Source organism: Vipera berus (genome assembly GCF_964194415.1).
Source record: "Vipera berus genome assembly, chromosome: 9".
Lineage (NCBI taxonomy): Eukaryota > Metazoa > Chordata > Lepidosauria > Squamata > Viperidae > Vipera > Vipera berus.
Window position 1 is genome coordinate 7525082 of NC_138212.1, and position 26240 is coordinate 7551321.

General features: G+C 43.6%; 2 protein-coding genes across 5 annotated transcripts in view; one reads left to right on the forward strand and one right to left on the reverse strand.

Moving 5' to 3' along the window:
* The window catches only part of TMEM147 (transmembrane protein 147), a 44823-nt gene that overhangs the window by 12364 nt on the left and 6219 nt on the right, over positions 1-26240 (reverse strand). For 3 of the 4 annotated variants that reach the window (XM_081335026.1, XM_081335025.1, XM_081335024.1), the window contains exon 9: positions 14231-14329. The gene's annotated coding sequence lies outside the window, so the exon portion shown is untranslated. Of the gene's footprint in view, positions 1-10928; positions 10946-14230; positions 14330-26240 lie in introns of those variants that run through there. The other variant, XM_081335028.1, reaches the window with a different exon arrangement.
* Positions 1235-25489, forward strand: ATP4A (ATPase H+/K+ transporting subunit alpha). The gene is made up of 23 exons (XM_081335023.1): positions 1235-1442; positions 6658-6825; positions 8634-8693; positions 9475-9678; positions 10261-10374; positions 10880-11014; positions 12330-12456; positions 12526-12794; positions 14109-14307; positions 14702-14811; positions 15643-15777; positions 16463-16655; positions 17140-17315; positions 17543-17679; positions 17837-17987; positions 19593-19761; positions 19889-20043; positions 20570-20693; positions 21411-21556; positions 22319-22452; positions 23304-23405; positions 24822-24913; positions 25156-25489. The coding sequence occupies exons 1-23, from the start codon at positions 1431-1433 to the stop codon at positions 25182-25184; spliced, it is 3141 nt and encodes a 1046-aa protein (XP_081191149.1). The 5' UTR covers positions 1235-1430; the 3' UTR covers positions 25185-25489.

Here is a 26240-nt window from a genome sequence, read left to right on the forward strand (position 1 = left end):
GAACTGTGATCCAAGTTATGCCTCATTTGTACAGGGCAGGGCTTCTATCACAATCTTTCACCTTGCAGATTTTGACATGGTCACCTCCCACACACACTGTAGGAACTGCGGCTCTGTAAAATTAGGAAGCAGCTCAAATTGTATGTCTCAGTGGCACAAAATGCTTCATCAAAAAAAAGCATAGCCATCTTGCTGAGATCTAGATTTCATTTAACTAAATGGGAAGTGAAGACACATAGCCCAATTGCATGTGACCCTTGCAACAGATGCTAGATTGTGTGCTATCACTAGACTTAACATCTCTTGACCAGCTTTGTTTCTTCTTGTGGTTTTTGCTATTGCAATGTTTACACAAGACATCTCCGGAATACTCTTGTGTCAGAGAGTGCAAAAGCTTCATCATATTGTCAATGGAAAAAAATGTTATTGGTTTCCCAAAGGGCTTTCCATACTAGATATTTTCTTTGGAATGGCCCTTATATGTATGAAATGTCAAGATGATATCCTCATCACATTACATAAAAGGTTTTCAAATGGATTTTTTAAATGGCTCTGGGTTAAATGGCTTACTTTTTCAAACCACCATTTCATTTACAGAGTAATTATTTTAGTGAGAGCTATTGGCTTCAGAGTCTGTTTCTAGGCTGCCAACTGGGACCTTCCTGGCCAATATAGAACGAACGGGGGAAAATACTAATATCAAATTCTATATATATATATTTAATGTCTCATTTTATAAACCTGCCACTTTGGATATCTACTTCGCCCAGATAGCCTTTGGACAACCATTTTTCCTAATGTACACAGTGTTCTCCTTAACAAAATGCATAAATGCACAACTTTCACGCCCAGGGGCAGTTTACTGCAGAATTTTCTATAATATTTTTTTTTTGGGGGGGGGGGGAGAAGAATTCCTCTGCGCTATTTGGAAAATCACAAATGTTAAGTGACGGCTAAGTTTTGGTTTGGACATTGGTTTTCAAATGTAAAATTTGATATGTCTTATTTATTTAGTTGATTTATCTACTAGCTTTTTGTTTAAAAAAAAAGAACAAGGTGTTCTTTCACGCTCCTTGCCTTCAAGTTCACAGATGCCTACATGTGTTTGGTACAGAAGGAGATATTGTAAAAGGGGCATTCCAAGGTGGCTTTCAGCTGGGGGGGGGTTGTTTCTGTCTGTGCGTGTGTGTTTTCTGTCCTCTCTTGCAGGGCTGTCTCCTCTTGGTGTGTGACTTCAAAAACACACAAGCGAGACCTGGCTGTAGGTTGCATGGAACCACCCCTCACTCTTAGAGCAGATTGGCAGCCACAAGAATTTATAAAAAGGAGTCGCCTTAGGGGATCGTCCGTTTGTTCAGTTGCAGGGTCTGGCGTCTCCTGCAGCACCAAGTTCCCCCTTAAGCCCGTCTTGTTGACCTCAAGGACTCACCATGGGGAAGGCGGTAAGGAAGCTTCTGTTTTCACTTAGGCACTAGGTTTCAACATCACTCAGGATTCCGCTCCCCCCCCCCCCCGCTTTTACCAGTAAATGGATCTCCATCATTTAGCAGGAGAATACGTTTCACTCCAATTTAAAAAAAAAAAGACCGTTTTTTATAGCTCTAATTTCTATTCAAGGAATGGCTCAGGACATAATTGTTGCTTACTCTGCTTGTGACTGGGGTTAACGTGGGGTAAACCATAGAAGACATCTGGAATGAACCTTCCAACAAAGCTAGATTTCGTGGCGTTGGATATTTGCATGGTCTTAGGCTGCATTAACAAGGGACGTGGTGGCTCAGTGGGTTAGGACGCTGAGCTTGTTGATCAGATGGTCGGCAGTTTGGCGGGTTGAATCCCAAGTGCCGCATAACAGAGTGAGAGCCTGTTACTCGTCCCAGCTTCTGCCAACCTAGCAGTTTGAAAGCACGTAAAAATGCAAGTAGAAAAATAGGGACCACTACGGTGGGAAGGTAATAGCATTCCGTGAGCCTTTGGCGTCTAGTCATGCCGGCCACATGACCACGGAGACGTCCTCAGACAAGCGCTGACTCTTCAGCTTTGAAACAGAGATGAGCACCGGTCCCTAGAGTTCGAAACGACTAGCATGCATGTGCGGGGGAACCTTTACCTTTTTACCTTTAGGCTGCATTAACAGAGGGATAGAATCAAGATCATGTGAAGAGTTAATACCACTTTATAATACCTTGGTAAGACCACACTAGGAATACTGCATCCAGTTTTGGTCACCACGATGTAAAAAAGATGTTGAGATTCTAGAAAGAGTACAGAGAAGAGTAATAAAGTAATAAAGATGATTAGTGGATTGGAAGCTAAAATATATGATGAACAGTTGCCGAAATTGGGTATCTCCAGGGTAATGAAAAGAAGGACTAGGGTTGACATGATAGCAGTCTTCCAATATCTCAGGGGCTGCCACAAAGAAGAGGGAGCCAAGCTATTCTCCAAAGTGCCTGAAGGCAGGACAAGAAACAACGGATGGAAACCAATCAAGGAGAGAAGCAACCTAGAAGTAAGGAGAAATTTCCTGACAGAACAATTAATCAGAGGAATGACCATTTACAAGGACTGTTCAGCCGGATGTCCAACAGACTGTACCCGAACCCATTTCACGATGAGGAGAATAAGAGGAATAATGTTAATGGGATGTTATAGTGCAGTCTATACATGTGAAGTCAGAGCTGACCCTGCTATCAGGCAAAATGAAGTTTATTTCTTTGAGCAGCTGACCAGGATAGAAGCCATCAACTTTCAGCGTGAGCACCTGCTTCACTCGAGGGTTCTCCAAAATGGATTGTGAGCTCAAGATCATGAATCTTTTTTTTTTTCCTTCCGCTCAATCGTATCTGATTCACGGACAAGTTCCTGTAGTTTTCCTGGCAAAATTTCAGAAGCGGTTTTCCATTGCCTCCTTCCTAGGGCTGAGAGAGAGGGAAATTGGTCCAAGATCACCCAGCTGACTTTGCACCTAAGATGAGAGTAAAACCTACAGTCTCCTGGTTACTAACCTGGTAGATAGTTCTACATCGCATTGGCTCACAAGATCTGGCTTAGGATGGCATTGAGAAGATGTGTGGATAGTTGTCCTGCTATTGCTGGGGTAGAGAAGCATAGTAAAGAGTGTGCCGGGAGGAAAGGGCAAATCCGATGCCCACTCATGTGACCGTTCTCACCGGGCACCTTTAGCCGCGGGTTGAGATCATCCAGAGATGAATGTGTAAATTTAAATCATGTCTGCACACCTTTAGAGAAGAGCAGAAAGGAAAGGGGTGGGGAAACCAACATAGAAGATAAAGTTGAAGTTTTAGCTTTATTTTGACTATGTTATTTGGTTTTTCTGTGGCGTGCTACCCAGAATCCATTAAGATTATAAATGTTAGATAAATCAATCTGCAGACAGAACAGCCAGAATGTCTTAGGTCTGCTAGAAAGCACATTTTGCACTGATTCCAAGATGGCTGGACTAAACACACACACATACACACACGGGTGGGGGAGAGAAAAGGGGACATAGCAAGATTGCTGCCTTTGATTTGCAGATCTTGGGAGAACAGCAAATAGTTTCATATTTACTTTAGCATTAAAAAAGGTAAAGGTTCCCCCGCACATGCGTGCTAGTCGTTTCCGACTCTAGGGGCCGGTGCTCATCTCCGTTTCAAAGCCGAAGAGCCAGCGTTTGTCCGAGGACGTCTCCGTGGTCATGTGGCCGGCATGACTAGACGCCAAAGGCGCACGGAACGCTGTTACCTTAACTCTCCGTTAAGGACAGAGAAAGGAGAAATGATTTGGTGGTTTTTCTACTCTGAAATCCTGGAGTATCACATGTACTGAATGGAATCTTTCCCCTTATTGACCCTGTCAAGAGACGATAAAATGCTTTATTTCGATGAGGTGAAGCAGGCTCCTTAGCAACACTGTAGGCCCCTGTGCTGCCTTCTTTCTCACCTACTGGAGTCGTGTCCCCAGTGCCGGGAGTGCAGAGTTGCTGATAAAGCCTACAACCTTGAGACAAGTATGGAAGGAGACGTGTGTTTTGAAGCTCTGCAGCCACCAGCAAAGAAAACAAAAGAAGCTGTTTTTCCTTCAGGAGTACTGGCGGGTCCAAAAGAGAGGAAAATAAATAATAGCAGTCCGGCAAAACAAAGCACAGTGTAACAATTAAAAAAAAAATGCAAGAAGCTGGCCCTCAACAGAAAAAGAAGAAACCTCAAAGAGAGATGAGATTTAAGACAAAACAGGTTTGAAAGAAACTTTGATGCATAGCAGTAACAGTCTATATGGGATAGTGCGTAGGCAACTGTAATGGAGTAATAGTAATAGTGTATTGAATAGTACTAATATAAAATATAAACTTTATCGCAGTAGTAATTGAAAAGTAACATATCTTGTCTTAATAATTGATCAGGGGACTGGAGGCTAAAACATATAAAGAATGGTTGCTGGAAATGGGTAGGTCTAATTTAATGAAAAAAAGGCCAGGGGGTACACGATAGCAGCGTTCCAATATCTCAGGGGCTGCCACAAAGAAGAGGGAGTCAAGCTATTCTCCAAAGCATCTGAAGGCAGGACAAGAAGCCATGGATGGAAACTCATCAAGGAGAGAAGCAACCTAGAACTAAAGGAGAAACTTCCTGACAGTTAGAACAATTAACCAGTGGAACAACCTGCCTCCAGAAGTTGTGGATGCTCCAACACTGGAAGTTTTTAAGAAGAGACTGGACAGCCATTTGCCTGAAATGGTATAGGGTTTCCTGCCTGAGCAGGGGGTTGGACTAGATGACCTCCAAGGTCCCTTCCAACTCTGTTATTCTATTCTATTCTATTCTATTCTATTCTATTCTATTCTATTCTATTCTATTCTATTCTATTCTTCATCATAGTAATGGTATGGAAATAGCAATAGAACAGAATATAGGAAGAACTCACATATCACTTTTATATGTTTTCACAAAAACAAAGCATCTCCCCAACCCTTATAAAGGTAAAGGTAAAGGTTCCCCTGCACATGCGTGCTAGTTGTTCCCAACTCTAGGAGCCGGTGCTCATCTCCGTTTCAAAGCCGAAGAGCCAGCGCTTGTCCGAGGATGTCTCCGTGGTCATGTGGCCGGCATGACTAGGCACCAAAGGCGCACGGAACGCTGTTACCTTCCCACCGTAGTGGTCCCTATTTTTCTACTTGCTTTCGAACTGCTAGGTTGGCAAAAGCTGGGACGAGTAACAGGCGCTCACCCTGTTACGCGGCACTCGGGATTCGATCCGCCAAACTACTGACCTTCTGATCGACAAGCTCAGCGTCCTAACCCACTGAGCCACCGCGTCCCTATTCTAGGAATAGAAGAGAGGAATTTTACCAAGGGTTCTTTAACTCTGCAGTTTTATTTCTCTAGTAGTGGATCTAAGCCTAAGAGTCCCACAGTCATCCATCACCTGTGGAGAACAGTTTCAGTATTTTTCTTGTTCCACATTTTTTTTAACAGATGTGAAACTGAACAGAATGATATTTTGGGTGTTTTCCTCTTGGTCAAATGGGAAATGAGAGCAGTGGGCAGTTCCCTGAATTTTGAGGCTTTCTGGTATCAGATAGGTCACGTGACCGCTATCCACACAGTTTCGATGAAATGGGAGTTGAACCAGCTCCCTGTGGAGGTGTTATTTTTGTTTTGAAGTGATTTATATTTCCGTCCCAGTAGGCCTGTTCTGCTAATGCTGTTTTGAAATTACTTACGTTAATGAAAACAATGCTGTGCAATTTGATAATATGCACTTGTAAATGAAGGCGAATGTACATGTCTCAGGATAATGTTGCAGGATCTAATCTGGGTTGGCCCCAGATCCTGCAGTATGCACTTACTGTAAGCATAAAGCAAAGCCTCACTGCATTTGCCCCACTGCACCCCTTTAGATGTGCCAGGATGAACATCTCCCACATGAGATCTTGAGGGAGAAAACCCAACACTCAAAAATACTGTTACAAATCTCAAATGCGCTGGCTCTTTGGCTTTGAAACGGAGATGAGCACCGGCCCCTAGAGTCGGAAACGACTAGCACACGTGTGCGGGGGAACCTTTACCTTTACCTTATTCCTAGAATAATTAGCTTTATTCTAAAGCACAACTCAACAAGTGTATTTGCGTGTACTGTAAACAGCTAAGTCTTAGTAAAGGTGACCGACTCATCTATCAATTAATCCCATTCCTCTCCTGCCAAATGGTAGATCAACATTGACTACAAATCAGTTTGTTGGTTATATTTGATAAAGATAATTTTGTTGAAGCAAACGTGTCAAGTGTTGGGGTTCTAAAGCAATTCCCAGACCTGTGAGGGGGACTAAATAGTCAAGATGGCAGTTGCTAACAACGATTGACTTTTTTGACACACACACACACACACACACACAAACACACACACACACACACCCCACCACCACCACTGTGGACATCATTCTTCTATTCCCTTCAGCCACTTTCAAAGGAAAAATAACTAAGGAAAAGGGCCTTTGAAACAATCTATTTTCAATGCTATTGCTAGCCATTTGGTTTAATTTTAATCCCACCACTTAAAATCTGTTCTGCTTGCCAGAGGTGACCTTTAAAACTCTTAAAAGAATATAGTGACATCTTAATTAATAATAATTAATGAAGCTATTTGAGCTGACAGACATTTTTCTCTTTGACTTTTTTGCCCTGCCAGGAGAAGTACGAAATGTACTCGGTGGAGATGGAGAAATACGATGGGGAAATGGATGTGAAGATTAAGAAGAAGAAGAAAAGCAAAGCGTTGAAGAAAAAAGAGAAGTTAGAGAATATGAAGAAAGAAATGGATGTGGTAAGCCACAGGACCAGAAGGGGAAAATAAAATTTCTCTAGGAATTTAGACATTGTTGTCTCCATAGTTGAAAGAGGCAGCTTGCCTATTCAATTAATTTGACAGCTGATGATTGAACTAACCCAGTGTTAACCCAGTTTGCTTATCACACTTAAACATAAAACTAGTCTAATCACACCAGGCTAAACATAATTATTTTTTACTGAAAGCTGATATACATTATAAGTCCTCAACTTACAACCACTTGTTTAGCAATCATTCAAAGTTGCAATAGAACCGAAAACATGACTTCTGAGTGATCCTCATACTTATGACGGTTGCACAGTTACGTGATCAAAATTCAGGCATTTGGCAACCGGCATTTATCTATGATGTTTGGAGCATCCCGGAGTCATTTGATTGACATTTATGATCTTCTCAGCTGGCTTCTTACAAGCAAAGTCAATGGGGGAAGCTGGATTCACTTAATGACATGATTCCCTTAACGACTGCATTGATTTACATAACAGCCATAACAAAAATGGTTGTAAATCATGCACTTAGCAACCACCTAGCTTAGCAACAGAAATTCTGGTCCCAGTTGTGCAATACAATGCACAGTGTTGCCCCAAATGACTATCTTTTTAAGCATATCAACTTTTAGCAAAAAAAAAAAAAGAATTACGTTTAGTCGGGTGTGAGAGACCAGCCCAAAATAAATAAATTCTTCATCCATAAAACATATTCATAATCCATGAACCCAGGATCAGCATTATGGCATTATCCTCACTCTCCTATGAGCAATAGGAGTGATCTCACAAGGCTGTAATTGATTTAAGGAGGGGCACTTTATCCACGTAAGCCCTCTTAAGCTCCTTCAGAATTTGGGATCTGAAAGCAAACATTAAAAATAATCAATAACTGAGACTAAAGGAAATTTGCATTCAAAGCTCCCCTCAGAAGTTCTGTGTACAGATTTCAGCACACAAAAAATAAGGAAAGTCACAAATAGGAAGAATTGCAACATTCTTTTGTTTCTTAATCTAGAAACTAGGGAGTACATTTAATGTAATTATATCAGTCTTAAGGGAAGGAATTCTTCTCTAAAACAAAATGTAATTTTCTCTCTGAACGTCAAACAAGGAATGTTGTTTTTCCCACTAATTTTTTCAGAGACAACTTCATTCTCTAAAAGTCCTGATCTTTAGAAAATTTCAGCAAATGATAAGTAATAGTTTCAGAGCCTCGTTCATATGAACAAAAGCAGTGTTAATTCCATCAGATATCATTAGTCTAATAATCCATTTCATAATTCATAATTTAACCTCTTCTCAAACCTCTGTAATAACAGAGATTGCCTCATTTGAAATTCTTTCTTTCCTAAACGTTTTGGCATGCAAACGTTAGAGCTGCAAATTCTGTTTGTTACTTTGCCTCCTTGGTTTTCTGAGACAGTGTAATAAATTATACTACTGTTTAATACTGGGTGTGTGGAGTTACATATATAAACTAAATTGTTGGGTTTTTTTCATCTGTAATACATTCTTTGCTTCTCTCTGCCTTCAACCCCGATATGCTTTGTGTCTGGAATTTAATCTCCTGGCATCCGGAATTAATTCCCACTTATCTGGAATTTTTAAGTCATTCTATCTATGCTTTCATTTTGCGAGTTTATCTCATTTGTCTGAGGAAATATTAGTTAACTAGGCTTATTTTTTTATGCAAAACAGCAGGAAAGAACATTGCATGACGAGGGAATCTTGCTTAAAAGACAACATCTCTCCATCCACTGAAATCACATTCTTATCTCGGGTCTCTCCTCCTTTTAGAATGATCATCAGCTGTCTATAGAAGAGTTGGAGATGAAATACCGGACCAACATCAAGAAGGTGAAACCTATTGACAAAAAGGGTGCTAGGGGCAAGCTGAAAGGAACGTACAGCATATTTTCACAGTTCATCATAGCTCCTTCTGCAGCCTTGAAAGTACAGTTGCCATCTAGCGTTGAAAAGAAGCGGTACATGAGGAATAGGCCTGGCCTAAACTGATAGCCACTTTCACTGTATCCAGGGTAGGCAAATTTCTAAGAGTCATTACTGGTTTGTTATTATATTCGGCCTCCTTGTCTAGTGGAACAGCTTACGCCCAGAAATCGTGAGAAATCGTGAGTGCTCCATGACTGGAGATTTTTAAGAAGAGACCAGACATTCACCTGTCTGAGATAGTATAGGTTTTCCTGCTTGAACAGTAGGCTGGATTAGAAGATCTCCAAGGTCCCTTCCAGCTTCTATTCTTTCTAATTATAGTCTATTCTATTCTATTCTATTCTATTCTAGTCTATTATTCTATTCTATTCTATTCTATTCTATTCTATTCTATTCTATTCTATTCTATTCTATTCTATTCTATTCTATTTTCTATTCTAGTCCAGTCCATTATTCTAGTCTAGTCTAGTCTAGTCTATTCCAGTCCAGTCCAGTCCATTATTCTATTCCATTCCATTCCATTCCATTCCAGTCCAGTCCAGTCCAGTCCAGTCCAGTCCAGTCCAGTCTAGTCTAGTCTAGTCTAGTCTAGTCTAGTCTAGTCCAGTCCAGTCCATTATTCCATTCCATTCCATTCCATTCCATTCTATTCCATTCCATTCCATTCCATTCTATCTGCTTCCAGGGTCTGACCAGCACAGTGGCCGGAGAGATTTTCCTTCGTGATGGCCCCAATGAATTGAAGCCCCCCAAAGGCACTCCAGAGTACGTGAAGTTTGCGCGTCAGCTGGCTGGGGGGCTGCAGTGCCTCATGTGGGTGGCAGCCGCCATCTGTCTCATCGCCTTTGGCATCCAGTGTGGCCAAGGAGATCTTACCAGTGCGGACGATGTAAGTGCCCACAGCAGAAGCAGTCAGTCAGTTGGGGGTCACCGGGAGGAGAGCTGCCATAGGAGATAGAATGATGATGCAAAGTGGGTGGGGCTTAGGCTCAGGTGGGCAGGGCCAGAATTAACTGTTTCTTCTCTAGGTTTTTAATATAATGAATATATACCTTGAAGGATGCTGGATCACTAGCAATAGACAAATTGAGCAGGGCAAAGTAGTCACCTGATACCTAAATAGTTACAGAGACCTGTTTGCTGCCATCTAATGGCCATCTAGATTTTTGCAGCCTAAACCCTAAACCTCAAAGACCGTCCTAGTTAGAACCCTCCCCAGCTCAGAGATTTTGCCCGAAACAATCATTTTTACACTGAGAGCTTTTATAGTCACCTGCAAATGAGCATATTGATCAGAAAATGAATAGTTACTAGTGTTTATTATTGTTGTATTTGTGAATGGTTGCTAAACAAGGCAGTGGCTAAATGAGGAGGAGCTGTATAATAAAGGTGGTGTCTGCCAGCATTAATTGAAGCAGGGCAGCTGTGACAACACAAACACTGGCATATTTTTTTCTTCTTCTTCTTTTAGTTATACCTGGCCATTGCTCTTATTGCTGTCGTGGTTGTGACTGGCTGCTTTGGTTACTATCAAGAATTTAAGAGCACAAACATCATTGCAAGTTTCAAGAATCTTGTGCCACAGGTACAAATGGCTCTCAATATCCTCACTATACAGGGACACGGTGGCTCAGTGGGTTAGGACGCTGAGCTTGTCGATCAGAAGGTCGGCAGTTTGGCAGGTCGAATCCCGAGTGCCGCGTAACAGAGTGAGTGCCTGTTACTCGTCCCAGCTTCTGCCAACCTAGCAGTTCGAAAGCACATAAAAATGCAAGTAGAAAAATAGGGACCACTACGGTGGGAAGGTAACAGCGTTCTGTGTGCCTTTGGTGTCTAGTCATGCCGGCCACATGACCACGGAGTCGTCCTCGGACAAGTGCTGGCTCTTCGGCTTTGAAACGGAGATGAGCACCGGCCCCTTTACCTTTACCTTTTATCCTCACTATGCATCGGAAGACAACACATTCTTTGACCTTCTGGGATTTTTGTTTCTTTTGATTCGGGGCAGAAGGGGGGTGGGTGGTTATGGGAAGAAAAGAATGTTGTAAATCCAAATGCAAGTTGGTTTCCTCTCTTCTTCCCAAACGCAGCAAGCCACAGTGATTCGAGATGGTGACAAGTTCCAGATCAACGCTAATCAGCTGGTAGTGGGTGACCTGGTGGAGATCAAAGGGGGAGACCGAGTCCCAGCAGATATCAGGATTATCACTGGCCAAGGGTGCAAGGTACCTAAATAATGAAGAAGGTTGTTCCAACAAGTATGACATCACCTTCTCCCCACTGCAGAAAGTTTGCTTTTCTCACCCTCTGCTGGAAAAAGATGGTGAAATTGGGGCCTTTTGTTTTACTGGAAGAGAGAAAGGAACTAGCGAGTTCCTTGCACGTTTTTTGTGTGATCTCTGATGCAGCATCACTATTTCAACAGTCTAGTTGCAGTCCAAATGCAGAAGTGAAGGAAAAACACGCCCAGTCCTACATCTCACGTAGAGAGAGGAAGTGCTTCAGACTGTCTCTAGATCACTATGTAACGTAGTTTTGGTCTAAGTAACCTAGTGACTACAGCATTACCTTAGGACAGGGGTCTTCAAACATGGCCCTTTTATGACTTGTGGACTTCAAATCCCAGAATTCCTCAGCCAGGAATTCTGGGAGTTGAAGTCCACAACTCATAAAAGGGCCAAGCTTGAAGACCCCTGCCTTTAGGACTTGGTAGTTCCATATTCAAGTCACCATTCCATTATGAATCATACAAGTTACAATCATACTATCCATTCTGTCCTGCAATATATAGCAGTTCTAAAACACATTAATTCCTGAATACTTAATATATTTCCAGGCTTGTTGACTTTAAGTCCCAGAATTCCACAGCCAGGATGGCCATTAATGAGAATTCTGGGAGTTGAAGTCTACATACTTGGAAGTTACCAAGATCAGGAAACACTAACTTAATTATTCAGATCAATCCAAAACTCAAAAATGATTCCAATCTGGAAAACAGTTGTAAAAAAAAACATGCTCCCCTCTCCTGCACATACATGTATTTTAATAATATAAGAAAGAAAATGCACAACGTAATGCACAATGCACAACGTAGGAGCCTTGGTGGAGCAGTGGGCTAATGCCTCCTTAAGTAACACCAGCTGCCTGCAATTAGTGCAGGTTCGAGTCCCACCAGGCTCAAGGTTGACTCAGCCTTCCATCCTTCCGAGGTAGGTAAAATGAGGACCCAGATTGTTGGGGGCAATAAGCTGACTTTGTAAAAATGCCACTTGGGGGGGGCGAAAGCCCTAATAAGCAGGCATATACATAGAATGAAGGCTATTGCTAAGCACATTGGTTTGTGCTTTAAATTGTAAGCCGCCCTGAGTCTTCGGAGAAGGGCGGGATATAAATGGGATTTTAAAAAAAAATTTCAGAGTTGAAAATTGTCCAGCCACGGGCAGTTATCTCCATATCAAGAGTTGTGCCTACAGAGTTCCATGGAATTATGGCGCAATGCACATGGGAAAACTCCTTTCTTTCTTCCCTCCTTTATTCCAGGTGGACAATTCCTCTTTGACAGGGGAATCAGAACCTCAAACCCGTGCCCCAGAATGCACCCATGACAGCCCCTTAGAAACAAGGAACATCGCTTTCTTCTCAACCATGTGCTTAGAAGGTAGGAAGCGTGGGTTTCTGGAGGGGACACACTGGCTTTCCTCTGGAAGCATCTAGCTCTTCCTTTCTTCTTTATCAGGGACGGCCACCGGCATCATCATTAACACCGGGGACCGCACCATCATTGGGCGCATCGCCACCCTGGCTTCAGGAGTGGAGAATGAGAAGACGCCCATTGCTATTGAGATTGAGCATTTTGTGGACATCATAGCCGGCTTGGCCATTTTCTTTGGTGCCACCTTCTTTGTTGTTGCCATGGTGATCGGCTATCCCTTCCTCAGGGCCATGGTCTTTTTCATGGCAATTGTGGTGGCTTATGTCCCCGAGGGTCTTCTAGCAACGGTCACAGTAAGTGTCACACACAAGCAGTTTGAGCTCTTTCTGAATATTTACCCCCTGTTCTTTCCATAACACCTTCACACGCTGATTTGTATGAAGGAGGTACTGTCATCACTCCCTGGCATTTCCACCAAGGAAGTCCCAAAGGCACTTTTTCAAAAAGCAATTGAGCTTTGTTTTTCCTTGAAGATGTTTCGTTTTTCATCCCAGAAGCTCTTGAGTTCTGACTGAATGGTGGAGAAAGGAAAGGTTTGTATGCCTCGCAGTCATCTGGTCATTAGCACTCTTTCTGAGAGTCGTTGAGGCCACGTGGGTTTTTTTTCTTGGAACTGCTGAAAGGACTGCATTGAAAACGGGAGACAGGTGGTGTCGTATCCCTCGCCCTCTGTTGAAGGAAGAGGACTAACGACCAGATGACTGCAAGGAAATAAATCCTTCCATTCTCCACCATTCAGTCAGAACAGAAGAAGTTTCTTGGATGAGAAGCAACATGTCTTCGAGGAAGAACAAAGTCCAGTTGCCTTTTGAAAAAGCACCCTTGGGATAACCACGACCTGAATCTCCATAGACACCTCCACTAGGAAGCCTCTCAAGTAACAAAATATCTTCCACAGTTTAGAAAGATTTAGATTTAGAAAAGATTTAGAAAAGAATGAACTAAGTCAGTGATGGCGAACCTTTTAGAGACCGAGTGCCGCCAAACCACCCCGCCCCCCAGCCCGCCCCTGCTCTGCCCCGCCCTGCCCCCAGCCCACCCCCACCTACTCGCAGGGCCACTCACCGCCTCCACGGCCTGCCGCAGATCATCCAGGCAGCCCAGCAGCACCATGGTGGCCATGCCCTCCGCCCGCACCCCACAGCATCAAATGTGCATGATGGCGCGTGAGGGTGGAATCTTGTCCCCGCTGCCCGGCTGCCATGTCATTGGCTATGCTGCTCCATGCAGGCCGCGCTCGGGGGCAACTCTCCTCCAGGGGGGCTGCTGGTGAGGAGGGGGCCACGGGGGGAGGCAGGGCTGGGGCAATGGCACGTGTGCCCAGAGAGAGGGCTCTGAGTGCCGTCTCTGGCACGCGTGCCATAGGTTCGCCACCACTGAACTAAGTTATCCTTCCCAACATGGTATCCTTCAGATATTCTGCACCACTTTTCCCATATCTTCCAGCCAGCCAGAAGCATAAGATTGAGAGTGGGGGTCAATCTTGAACAAATGGCTTAATGCCCTCAACCTAAGTTGACTTTAATTATCCCAAGTTCCGAATACTGAACCTCACTTCTTCCTACCCGCTCTTCCCACCCCACCTCCCTCTCATCCTCCTTGGATAGGTCTGCCTGTCTCTCACAGCCAAGCGACTGGCCAGGAAGAACTGCGTGGTCAAGAATCTGGAAGCGGTTGAAACGCTGGGCTCTACATCAGTCATCTGCTCGGATAAAACTGGGACACTCACCCAGAATCGAATGACGGTCTCGCATCTTTGGTTCGACAACCAAATTCACACAGCGGACACAACGGAAGACCAGTCAGGTATCTGCAATCAGCAGCAAGCCTGGCAACAAGCAGAGAGACAGTTAGTAATGATGGGCACCACGTTGCCCATCCTAAGCTTACAATGTGATGGTGATGATAACCTTTATTGTCATTCCCCCCCCCCCCCCGTTGGGCACAACGGCACACATTAAAATTGAAATTTAGTTGCTTGCTCTCAAAATGTAAACATACATAACACACATTTAAAAATATACTATATACAACATACGTATATAGACCCACGCCCTTGCATATGAGTAACATGTAAATATTAATCGCTGTCCATCTTGAATACACAACGGAAGGAGGAAGCTTCAGAGTTCACGAGGTTAATACTGTATGTGGGAAGCCTGCCCCGCTGCTGCCCATTGCTTCTTGTTCTGCTTTACAGGGCAAAGTTTTGACCAGTCCTCAGAGACCTGGAGAGCTCTGTGTAAAGTGGTGAGCCTCTGCAACCGGGCTTTTTTCAAATCAGGACAGGATAATGTACCTGTGCCACGGGTAAGAAAAACGCATGTGGATTATTATGTATTTATTTAGCGTTCGATGAGAAGATGGCAAAAGAGTAAACATATACAGGTGGTCCTCCACATATAACAGTGTATTTAGAGACCATTCAAAGTTACAAGGGCACCCAGATTCGTGACGTATGAGCATTTTTCACACTTAGGACTGTTGTCACACACACACACACACACACACACACACACACACCATGGTCACGTGATCAAAATTCAGACACTTGGCAACTGACCCATATTTATGACGGCTGCAGTGTCCCAGGATCATGTGATCTCCTTTGGCAAAAGTCAGACGAGCAAAGTCAATGGGAAAACCAGATTCACTTTAACAACCATGTCAGTAATTTAACAGTGATTCGCTTCGCAGTTGTGGCAGGAAAGATCAGAAAATGGAGCAAAATTCACTTAACAAATGTCTCACTTATCAACAAAAATGTGGGGCTCAATTGTGGTCGTACGTCGAGGACTGCCTGTACACAGAACTCCTAGAATCCTCAACCCAAAGAGCTAAGATCAAAAGATGAGGTTTTCCCCAAAACACACTTGGAAAGCAGCAGGTTAGGTCAGTTATTCAACACAAACCCAAGCAAAGGGCAATCAAAAACCTAGAAGTTCTAGAAATTTTATTTCAGCATGAACTATCCAATCTCATCTTCACTATCTTGTCTTCTGGGGCATTTGGGGAGTGGAGGTCCACTCATTTTAAAGCTGCCAAAGTTGAGAAACACTGTTCTAGTATAAATGCAAATTGAGCCAGCCGTTCGACCGGTGCTAATCCTGTTTCTGCGATTCTTTCCCTTTTCAATCCCAGCGCATTGTGATCGGAGATGCCTCAGAGACAGCCCTACTGAAATTCTCTGAAATAACCCTCGGCAACGTCATGGAGTACCGGGACCGCTACAACAAAGTCTGCGAGATTCCCTTCAACTCCACCAACAAATTCCAGGTTAGCAGCTGACCTTCTGTCCTTTGGTTCCAGGATGTTCAGCTTGTTGTTGTTGTTAGCTGCAAAGTCGTGTCCAACCCATCGCGACCCCATGGACAACCTTCCTCCAGGCCTTCCTGTCCTCTACCATCTTCTGGAGTCCATTTAGGCTCACGCCTACTGCTTCAGTGACTCCATCCAGCCACCTCATTCTCTGTCGTCCCCTTCTTCTCTTGCCCTCAACCTTTTCCAGCATTAGGCTCTTCTCCAGGGAGTCCTTAGGTGGCCAAAGTATTTAGGTTTCAACTTCAGGATCTGGCCTTCTAAAGAGCAGTCAGGGTTGATCTCCTCTAGGACTGACCGGTTTGATGGCCTTGAAGTCCAAGGGACTCGCAGGAGTCTTCTCCAGCACCATAGTTCAAAGGCCTCAATTCTTTGGCGCTCAGCCTTTCTTATGATCCAACTTTCACTGCCATACATTGCAACTGGGAAGACCATAGCCTTGACTACACACACTTTTGTTGACAGGATGTTCAGCAAGGGCCACCAAAAGGCGCTCTGATTCAGAAAGTACTGAATGAACCTGGCATTTAACTCTGGACTTGGTTTCCTCCTGCTTAGTTCATTGCCCAAAGTCAAGAAGCTAGAAAGTTGCCCGCTGGGTATAGAAACATCTCATGAATTCTATGGTCTCCCCTACCATTAGCTGTCTGTCCATGAGCTTGACGATCCCAGGGACCAGCGCCACCTGCTGGTGATGAAAGGCGCTCCTGAGAGGATCCTGGAACGCTGCTCCACCATCATGATTAAAGGCCAGGAGTTGGCCCTTGATGAGCAATGGAGGGAAGCTTTCCAAACAGCTTATATGGACCTTGGTGGACTGGGCGAGCGTGTGCTGGGTAAGAAAGAATGGTTCGATGACTGAAGTTTTCATTAAATATTTTTTTAAAAAATCTACTGGTAGTCCAGGTCTGTCTTTAAGAATCTCATCAAAGTGCCCTCTTTCTGGCTCTTCTCTATCACTGACCTCTTGAGCCCTTCTAGGTAGCAATTATGCTCTCATGAGCAGCATGGAGCCACTCCTGAACTCTTCTACAATTTCTCAGAGGTATTTTACATGATCAACATTCAGGAAATTCAAATAATGTCTCCAAGCTTCTTGAGCTTCATCCATTCTGTGTATGGCAACTACCAATGTATCAACCGTCACCCTCAAGAGTGTCAACTACCTGGATTGTGAGAAAGCTGTAATATCAAGGGAAGGACTGTAGCCTAACTTGAGCATTGCGGACTAAGTGAACATGGAACTGTATTGAATCTGAATAAGTAGTTTGATTTATGGGCTATGATAGAGGTCTCAAAATGCTTCTCTCTCATCCACAGGTTTCTGCCACCTCTACCTTCCTCAGAATGAGTTCCCCCGTGGCTACCACTTTGACAGTGATGAAATGAACTTCCCCACCAGCGGGCTATGCTTTGCAGGCCTTATCTCTATGATTGATCCACCCAGAGCCACCGTGCCTGATGCCGTCATGAAATGTCGCACTGCAGGTATCCGGGTAAGTCCATCAGATGTTCTGATTTCAATGACTGGGAAAGTATTCATGATAATGGTGTGAAAGCCAGACACGGACATGCTGAAATCTTACAAGATCCTAAGATGGTTCTTTCCTAATCTGAGGCTTCTATGTATGCTGGACTTTAGCTCCCATGATACTTGGGGTTAGTGTGACAAATAAATTTAGAAACAACTGCTGCAATTCCCCCTTTCCATTTTTCCCCCCAGGTGATCATGGTAACAGGAGACCATCCAATCACTGCCAAAGCCATTGCTGCCAGTGTTGGCATCATCTCAGAGGGCAGCGAAACTGTTGAAGATATCGCCACCCGCCTGCGGATCCCCGTGGAGCAGGTCAACAAGCGGTAAGTACCTTAATACCCAGATACGTTGAAGAGCTACTTTGAGTGACGGTGGCGCCAGGCAAGGAAGACACTCTGTGCAAGGGAAGAAGTGATGTGGCACTGCTGGGGTGCTGTTGGAAGGTTTCCTAATCTTGAAGGATTTTTCTCTTATTTCTAGGGATGCCCGGGCATGTGTGGTCAATGGAAATCAGTTGAAAGATATGGAAAGTGAAGAGTTGGTTGAGATCCTAAAGATGCATCCGGAGATGGTCTTCGCTCGCACGTCTCCACAACAGAAGCTCATCATTGTAGAAAGCTGTCAGAAACTGGTAAGATCCAGTACTTCTTATGAAAAGTGGATATATTCAATACCTGCTTTGTACTTTCCCAGCCATTGAAACCAGAACATTTACAGAACCAGGGACAGCGTTTACACAAAACAGCAAGAGTTGGTAATTCTCCCCTTAGATTTTTTTTTCCCTTATGGTTTTAATACGTATAAAGGCTGGTCAAAGACCACAAGAAAGATAATTGATTTGCGTAATCTCATCAATCACGATTGATTTATAACTTGATATGAATTTCTCCAGATGGGTTTTGATGAATTCAGTAAACAAGTTAAGCATGTTATGTGGACACAGTCCATAATAAAGTAATTGTTTGCATCCTTCCCTTCCTCTAAATATAATACAATACAGGGTTGCCACTTTTTTATCCAAATAATTGCTTTGTGAAATACATTAAGCGGAACAGACAAGCATTCTTAATTACATTACTCTGGGATTTATAGAACTACCTGAAGCACTCAGCCTCTGCTCCTTTTGGGTGGACTAATTAAGGGGTCCCCAAACCCCGGTCCATATACTGGCACGGGGCAGCGGCATGCCAGAAACTGGTCCACACAAACAAGCAAAGCCCCATCAGTGGGATGCAGGCAGTACATGAAATCACACTCCCTCTAGTCCGCAGAAAAACCTCTCTCCACGGAGCCAGTCCCTGGTGCTCAAAAGGTTGAGGATCTCTGGACTAATGTTGATATTAGGAAGCTTCTAATTAGCTATGCCTTTCCAGAAGGTAGAGCTAAAAGTCAGAAAAATCAGAAACTGGTCTTTAGAAAAAGTTTAATTTTAATTTAATTTTATTAGATTTATATACCGCCCTTTCCCGAAGGACTCTTGGCGGTTTACAGGGCGTGTAAAATCAAACCAATACAAAATACAAAAGTTAAAAAAACAATTAAAAAGATTAAATTATCCCTGAAAATAAAAACCCCAGTTAAAAATTCTCAGCCTGGGCCGGAGAGCTCAAAGAGCCAGGTCTTCAGGTCCCGGCAGAATGAACAGAGGTCAGGGGCAGTCCTCAGCTCCACGGGCAGCTGGTTCCAGAGGGCAGGCGCACCCACAGAGAAGGCCCTCCCCCTGGGTGTTATCCGCTGGCAATCTTTTACCGGCAGCACCCTGAGAAGACCCTCCCTGTGTGAGCGCACTGGACGAAGGGAACTTGATGCTGGCAGCAGGTGTTCCCTCAGATATCCCGGACCCAAGCCATTCAGGGCTTTATAGGTCATCACCAGCACCTTGAATCTCACCCGGAGGGCAACTGGAAGCCAATGCAGCTCGCAGAGTAAAGGTGTTACATGGGAGTATCGGGAAACCCCCATCACAACTCGCGCGGCCGCATTCTGCACCAGTTGAAGCCTCCGAGTGGTCCTCAAGGGCAGCCCCATGTAGAGAGCGTTGCAGTAGTCTAAATAGGAGGTCACGAGCGTATGAGTGACTGTGCGTAGGGCATCTCAGTCCAAGCAGACAGACATGGCATGGCACACCCTCTGAGCAGATGGAATACTAACGAGAAGTGTTGCCCATTGCAAATCTTCGTCCTGAATCCCAGTTGTAAATCCCAAGTCTTACATTTCTCACATTTCTCATCCACAGGGTGCAATTGTGGCTGTTACAGGAGATGGGGTGAATGACTCTCCGGCACTGAAGAAAGCCGACATCGGAGTCGCAATGGGCATTGCTGGATCTGATGCAGCCAAGAATGCTGCTGATATGATCTTGTTGGATGACAATTTTGCCTCCATTGTCACCGGCGTTGAGCAGGGTCAGTTCTTATGAGGATCCCTTGCTAGGGAGATTCTGAGACAAGTTGTCCTCACACACCCAGGGGACAACACGTAGAAGGAAGCTATTCCTAATCTGCATTTTTCTCTTTGTTTCTTTCCCCCCAGGACGCCTGATCTTTGACAATCTCAAGAAATCCATTGCTTATACCTTGACCAAGAACATCCCAGAATTGGCCCCCTACTTGATCTACATCACCGCCAGTGTCCCTCTTCCTCTTGGCTGCATCACCATCCTCTTTATTGAGCTGTGCACAGACATTGTGAGTCCTAAAAGGCCAAAATAAAGTTGGCAAGAAGCAGAATTAAGAGACCCACCCCTAAAACCATCTTTCATTTTGTGGGTCCCATTTTGTGGATGCACGAGCAACTTCTTTTGAAACAAACCTCATCCTGGCTTAGGCTGACGGGTTAGCCCAGCCTGTTTTAAGGCAATATCATCGTTGCATTCGCACAACATGCTAAACCCACTAAGCCAGTCGCTGTGTTTATAAGTTATAAGGTGGGTTATTTTTTAAGAGTTTTGAGGTGACTAACTAGGCCAGGCCAATGTAGCCTCTTAGATCAAGGTAAACCCCATTAGCAACCTGTGTTATGAATTAATTAACAGGTTAAATGTGTTGTATGAATTCAACCTACAGGTCTAAAGCCTACGCTTGTTCTAAAAGATTTTCATCTAGCACCCAAGTTCCAAAAATTTCAAAGTCTTATCATAGCAAGTCTGGGGTGGAATGAAAGCTGTTTGTGTGTGCCAAATGCTTATTTTAGATATCCTGTCCTCTCCCATAGTTCCCCTCAGTTTCGCTGGCCTATGAAAGGGCTGAGAGTGACATCATGCACCTGAAGCCCCGAAATCCTCGACGGGATCGCTTGGTCAATGAAGCACTAGCTGTCTACTCGTATTTCCAGATTGGTTCGTATGCATGCAAGAAAGTGGTTAGTGGTTAGAGCTAGCAAAAGAAAGAAAATAACATTTGCTAGGGAGCGATGCGCTTTTAATTCAGCTTTAAAATAACCACCCAAATATGATTATTATTATTTTTAGATAGCTCACTAGAATAGGTTTTGATTAGCCTTATCCAACTGAGACCTCTCCAGATGTATCGGGGGGGGACTGCATCTCCTACACCAGTAGGGAATTCTAGGTACTGGAGTGCCAAAATTGCTGGAGAATGCTGGGTTAGGAAAGGCTGACCTAACCCTAAAGGGCATTAAGGTTAGGCTTAGATCTAGAAATGTCAATATAGCATCTTTGAGGAGCACCAAATGTCTGCCCTTTTTAAAAAAGAATCTTTCAAAATGCTGCAAAGGGCCATTTGTAAGATCGCTTCAATGGATGTATTACAAAATAAAAATAGAGGGAAAACAGACAAGCCAGGAAATTGTTATTGTGAATATTCCATCCTGCCTACAAGCCAGAAGGCAAGATGGTGATAAGGAGCATCCTGGCCAGCTGGAAGAGATAGCAAGTCGCAACCTCCTGACTTTACCTCATTTGGTGAAAGTGCCTGCAATATACTGTCAAAATGTACTCACCCAGACTTCAAAAAAACAACAACACCCTGGCTTAAAAGGTCAAGGTTCTGCTGGACCAGACACCCAACACAACCTGTGGTGTTTTGCCTTGCAGGAGTCATCCAGTCATTTGCAGGCTTTACTGATTACTTTACCACTATGGCCCAAGAGGGCTGGTTCCCGCTCAAGTGCTTAGGGCTTCGGGCGGACTGGGAGAACGAGCACCTCCAGGACCTTCAAGACAGCTATGGCCAAGAGTGGGTGAGTAGGGAAGAGAAAGATCAATCTGATTCCCCAAAATGTTAATCACAGGCCACGTTTACCCAATCGGGTAACAAGGAGTATTCTTGATGATTCCTTGATTAGGCTATCGTTTACTTGTTTTTAGCTTGTTTTTCGGAAGTGGTCAAACACTCCATCACTGACAGGGAAGCCACTAGCAATAGCAATAGCAAAGGGGTCCCCAAACCCCGGTTCATGGACCGGTACCGGGCCGTGGCATGCCTGCAACCAGTCTCCACAAACAAGCAAAGTCTCATCTGTGGGATGCAGGCAGCACACAAAACCATGCACCCTCCGCTCTGCGGAAAAACCTTTCTCCACGGAACCGGTCCCTGGTGCCCAAAAGGTTGGGGACCTCTGCAATAGCAGTTGGATTTATATACCGCTTCACAATGCTTTACACCTCTCTCTAAGTGGTTTATAGAGTCAGCATATTGCCCCAAACCATCTGGGTCATTTTACCGACCTCAGGTCTCCTAGAATATAAAGAGAACAAACCCCACTCCCTTCTAACACTGATAACGTTACCTAGTTAGGTAATGAGATGTATGCAAGAAAACAGTCAAGCTCAGACAGCACTCACAATTCAACCCTGAGCTGCAAAGATTCTCTTCTATGAGTAAATATTCCGTATTGCCTCAGAACCTCAAAAACATTTAAGCAGTTCTTGGAGTTAACTGGTGACTGGTGGCCATCTATTGACTTTGCCTTCATACCGCCACCGTTCCTTTCTCCTCCCAGACATTTGGACAACGTCTTTACCAACAGTACACCTGCTATACTGTCTTCTTCATCAGCATTGAGATGTGCCAGATTGCAGATGTGCTTATCCGCAAGACACGACGACTTTCTGTCTTCCAGCAAGGATTTTTCAGGTAGATCACACACCAGCAGCTCAAGTGAGAAGATTCTTAGTCTGGCACAGCTAGGAACATAGTTTTGAAAATGCATGTATTTTATACTGTGATTTTATAAATCAAAACAGAGGGATAGTAGCCAATGGCTGCTTTGAGATGTTGACTGCAATATGATCACTGACCACAAAATGTTAAGGAACCTTCAGAATTGTTCAACAATCCAGTGGTGGCTTTGAGCTACCCAAAGAAAAGTTGAATTAGTTGAACCCACTTGGTTCAGTGAAGAACTGGTGCTCATAATGCAAAACTGCTATTTAGAGCGTAATAGAAAGGATTTCAGATATTCTAAATCTCTAAGAAGGTTCTTAGTAGAAATAATTTTTCCAGGGGGCGAATGGCACAAAATTTAAACTTTACTGATAGATTCTACAGCAAGAATGTTTCTCGTCAACTCTTCCAACCCAAAAAATTCAACCTGTTGTTTGACCTCCCGTTCTCGTTCTTAGTTTTGGAATTTGTGTTGGTTGGAGAGTGTGTTTTCCTGACCAAATGTTGCTGAAATGATGCTAGGGATGGGCAAATCTGAATCAAACATGAGTCCAGGAAATAAGCTCGTTTCCCAGAAAAATTGGCAAAGCATCTGCAGCTTCCCCCAACAAATCTGAGTTCTCCCTGAATTTGACAGTTTTGAGAATTCAACAACAGATGAGTATTTGCCTTCTTATCCTGGAACTGCTTCTTTCCACTGAGTGATCCCTTCTGCCAATGATCAATTGACCATCAATCACCCGATGCTGGTCTATTCAAAACAGAAATTGAGAACAGCTGAACACCTTCCATTCATCCCTACTCATCTCTTTCTCTTTCAGAAACAAGATCTTGGTGATTGCTATTGTGTTCCAGATCTGCCTGGGCTGCTTCCTCTGTTATTGCCCTGGGATGCCCAATATCTTCAATTTTATGCCCATACGGTAAGAACGCTGTACACCTTGGTGTTCTGACATGACAGAACCACTTCTCAAAAGCTCTCAGGATGCTGTGCTACAGAGCGGAGATAGTTAGTTAGCTGGCAGGCAGTGCAAAAACCCCATAGCCACCTCTGAACTTGTCTTCCCAAAACCTGAGATGCGTGATTTTGTGGTTTGTTGTTGTGTTGCATTATGGTTTGCAAGAGATGGCTTTCGGTACCATACCGTGTGAGGATCCTAGCAACTCTGGCTTCTACAAAAAGATGATTAAGCAAACCAGTGTACTCTGCCCACATTCTTGTTTTTCTCCTTCAATTGTAGGATATCACTCCACGCTTAACATGGCTATAAATCTCAACTCTCCGGACACTTTACTCTTCATTCAGGAATTAGCTAGCTCAAGTGGAAAAACTCCCAGACAAAACTCAACAAGTCACTTCTACTCACACAAAAAACAAAACACGAAGCACAGAGATATAGATTTGTTCACTGCAGCACACAGACATTAATGACTGTATTTGTTTATTTGATATATAACCTACCCTTTATAACAGTAGCTTAAGGCACCCTATAGTGCTAAATTCTCAAATTCTTTTTCCCCAAACAATAACCCTGTGAGGTAGGTAAGGTTGAGAAGAGGGGGACCACCCCAAATATACAAGGAAGCTTCCATAGCTGAAGGTTAATTAGAACTTGGTCTCCCTCTTTCTGTTCCAACACCTTTACACGCTGGCTCCGTTTAGATTTGTACTATTGTACAACTCTAAAAATCAGGGTTTAAATCCTAGTTATTTTCCTCTCCTTCGTAAATCATCTCTTATTTCTTTAGGAAACCTCATCTCACGTATTATAATTCCCTACTCAATTTGCTCTAATTACCATCTTTTTAAAATATATATATATACATATGCTGTTTTCCTCTAGCTGCACTTTCATTGCCTATTGTTTCTCCTATCCCTTATCATCAAAGTTTAGATTTTAAATTCAGCAAAGCAGGAGTCGCTCCTTTACATATTATAATAACAGTCAGTACGGGCACATGCAAAGGCAATGAGGAGTTAAAGAGGTAGAAGGCTACAGCTTAGTCCTCCTGACCCAAATCTCCTCTCTAGCTAAAAGGGGGGAAAGCAAAGTTCCCTCACAGGAAGGAACTTCCTGCAGCTCAGCTCAGCTCAGCACCAAGGACAGCAGCCATTACGGCCCTACATCACAACTGCTCCCTTTTTCCAGGGACTTAGCAAGAAAACACAGACCAAAACTGGGAAAGAAAAGCTTTGGGGTCGCATTTGTTTCGCAGAAGGATACTCGGTGCCCGTCAGTTTCAAGCTACTTCAAAGACAATTCAGCTCGGCAAGCTGACTTTAGCAAAGTTCTGTCAAGCTTAACTTTTTCCATTCTCTTCTGACCCGTCCCATCTAGATTCCAGTGGTGGTTAGTGCCTTTGCCATTTGGCATTCTGATCTTTGTGTATGATGAAATCCGAAAATTGGGAGTCCGGAGACACCCTGGAAGTAAGTTACAAGAATGGGTAAGGAGAGGAGGGGGGCAAGTTGACATAAGGTTCATGGAAAGGTTGATTCGGGCATCTTCTGATGCGATTCCCAATCTTGGATCACTCAAGAGATAGTGCTGTACTACTAAAAACCTCCAAGGGTACACCTCTTTGTTTTTCCATCAACTGACAAATTGCTGTAGGCATCCAGGATATCATCGTCATCCTTAACCTGATCCCCATGTTGTCTCTTTCCTCCAGGTTGGTGGGACAAAGAACTTTACTATTAAAGATGAAACTGTGGGCACAAATATGTCCCCACTGGCACGGTTTGTGCTGCCTGGGCTGCTCCCTGTGGATGCAAATTACTACAGTAAGAAGGAACCTAGGATTTGCTTTCTTCATTCGCTAAACCTTCTATCGAACTTGTTGAATTTCTTACCCTTCCTATGATGAAGTTCCATGTTCCACACATCCTGCTCCAGCTACTCTGGGACAAAACTCTGCCCATCATCAAGAAAATATTTGGGGATGCTGATATGCTAAGGGAAACGGACGGTTCTTCAGATGGCAACCAAACATAAACATTGGTACAGGCATCAATTTTTTAAAAAAAAATATAGCAAGTTTCAAACTCCAAAGCCTGCAAAAAAAGCAATATGATCTCAAGGAAGAAACAAAGGTGGGTGGTTTGCCTTCCTTTGCTTTCTCCATAAGAAAAGCAGAATTTTTAAAAAAAATTATATAAAATATGCAATGGCACACTAGCATCACGTTCAACTTCTGCCTGATTTGGTCTCCTTGGATTGGTGATTCCTGAAGCATAAAGTTTACAGACCTTTCACACAGTAGATGAAAGGAAAGCAGAGGAATTCATACACAGGCAGTCTCAGTTCAAGATAACCAGACAATGAAGTCACATACACATGTTCTCCATTCCTTCAAATTCTGATTACCCTACAGTACAACGGGCTGCAGTAAGAAAAAAGATTATGATACATGCCTCTTGATGGCATCATGCAACATGATTTATATACTTGCATCATACTTTGTGATGCAAGTAAATAATTTTGTTCTTTGCGTAAGGATGTTATTTTGAAATCGTTGCCAGTTAACAAACAGATTGATCAACCGCCACCACAAACCACCTCCTGTTCTTGTGAGAAATTTCCCTTCCTCCGTGGCTAGCCATCCTACGAATAAAGAGAATGACCCTTCCATGTTGCTCACCAATGTGGCGGTAGCTATAAGGTTGAATTAAAGGGAAGGATTGCCGTGCCCACAAAGTCTCATTTGATGGCTTTTAAGAACTCAGTTCCTGCAGAAGAAAACACCCCTCAGAGTCA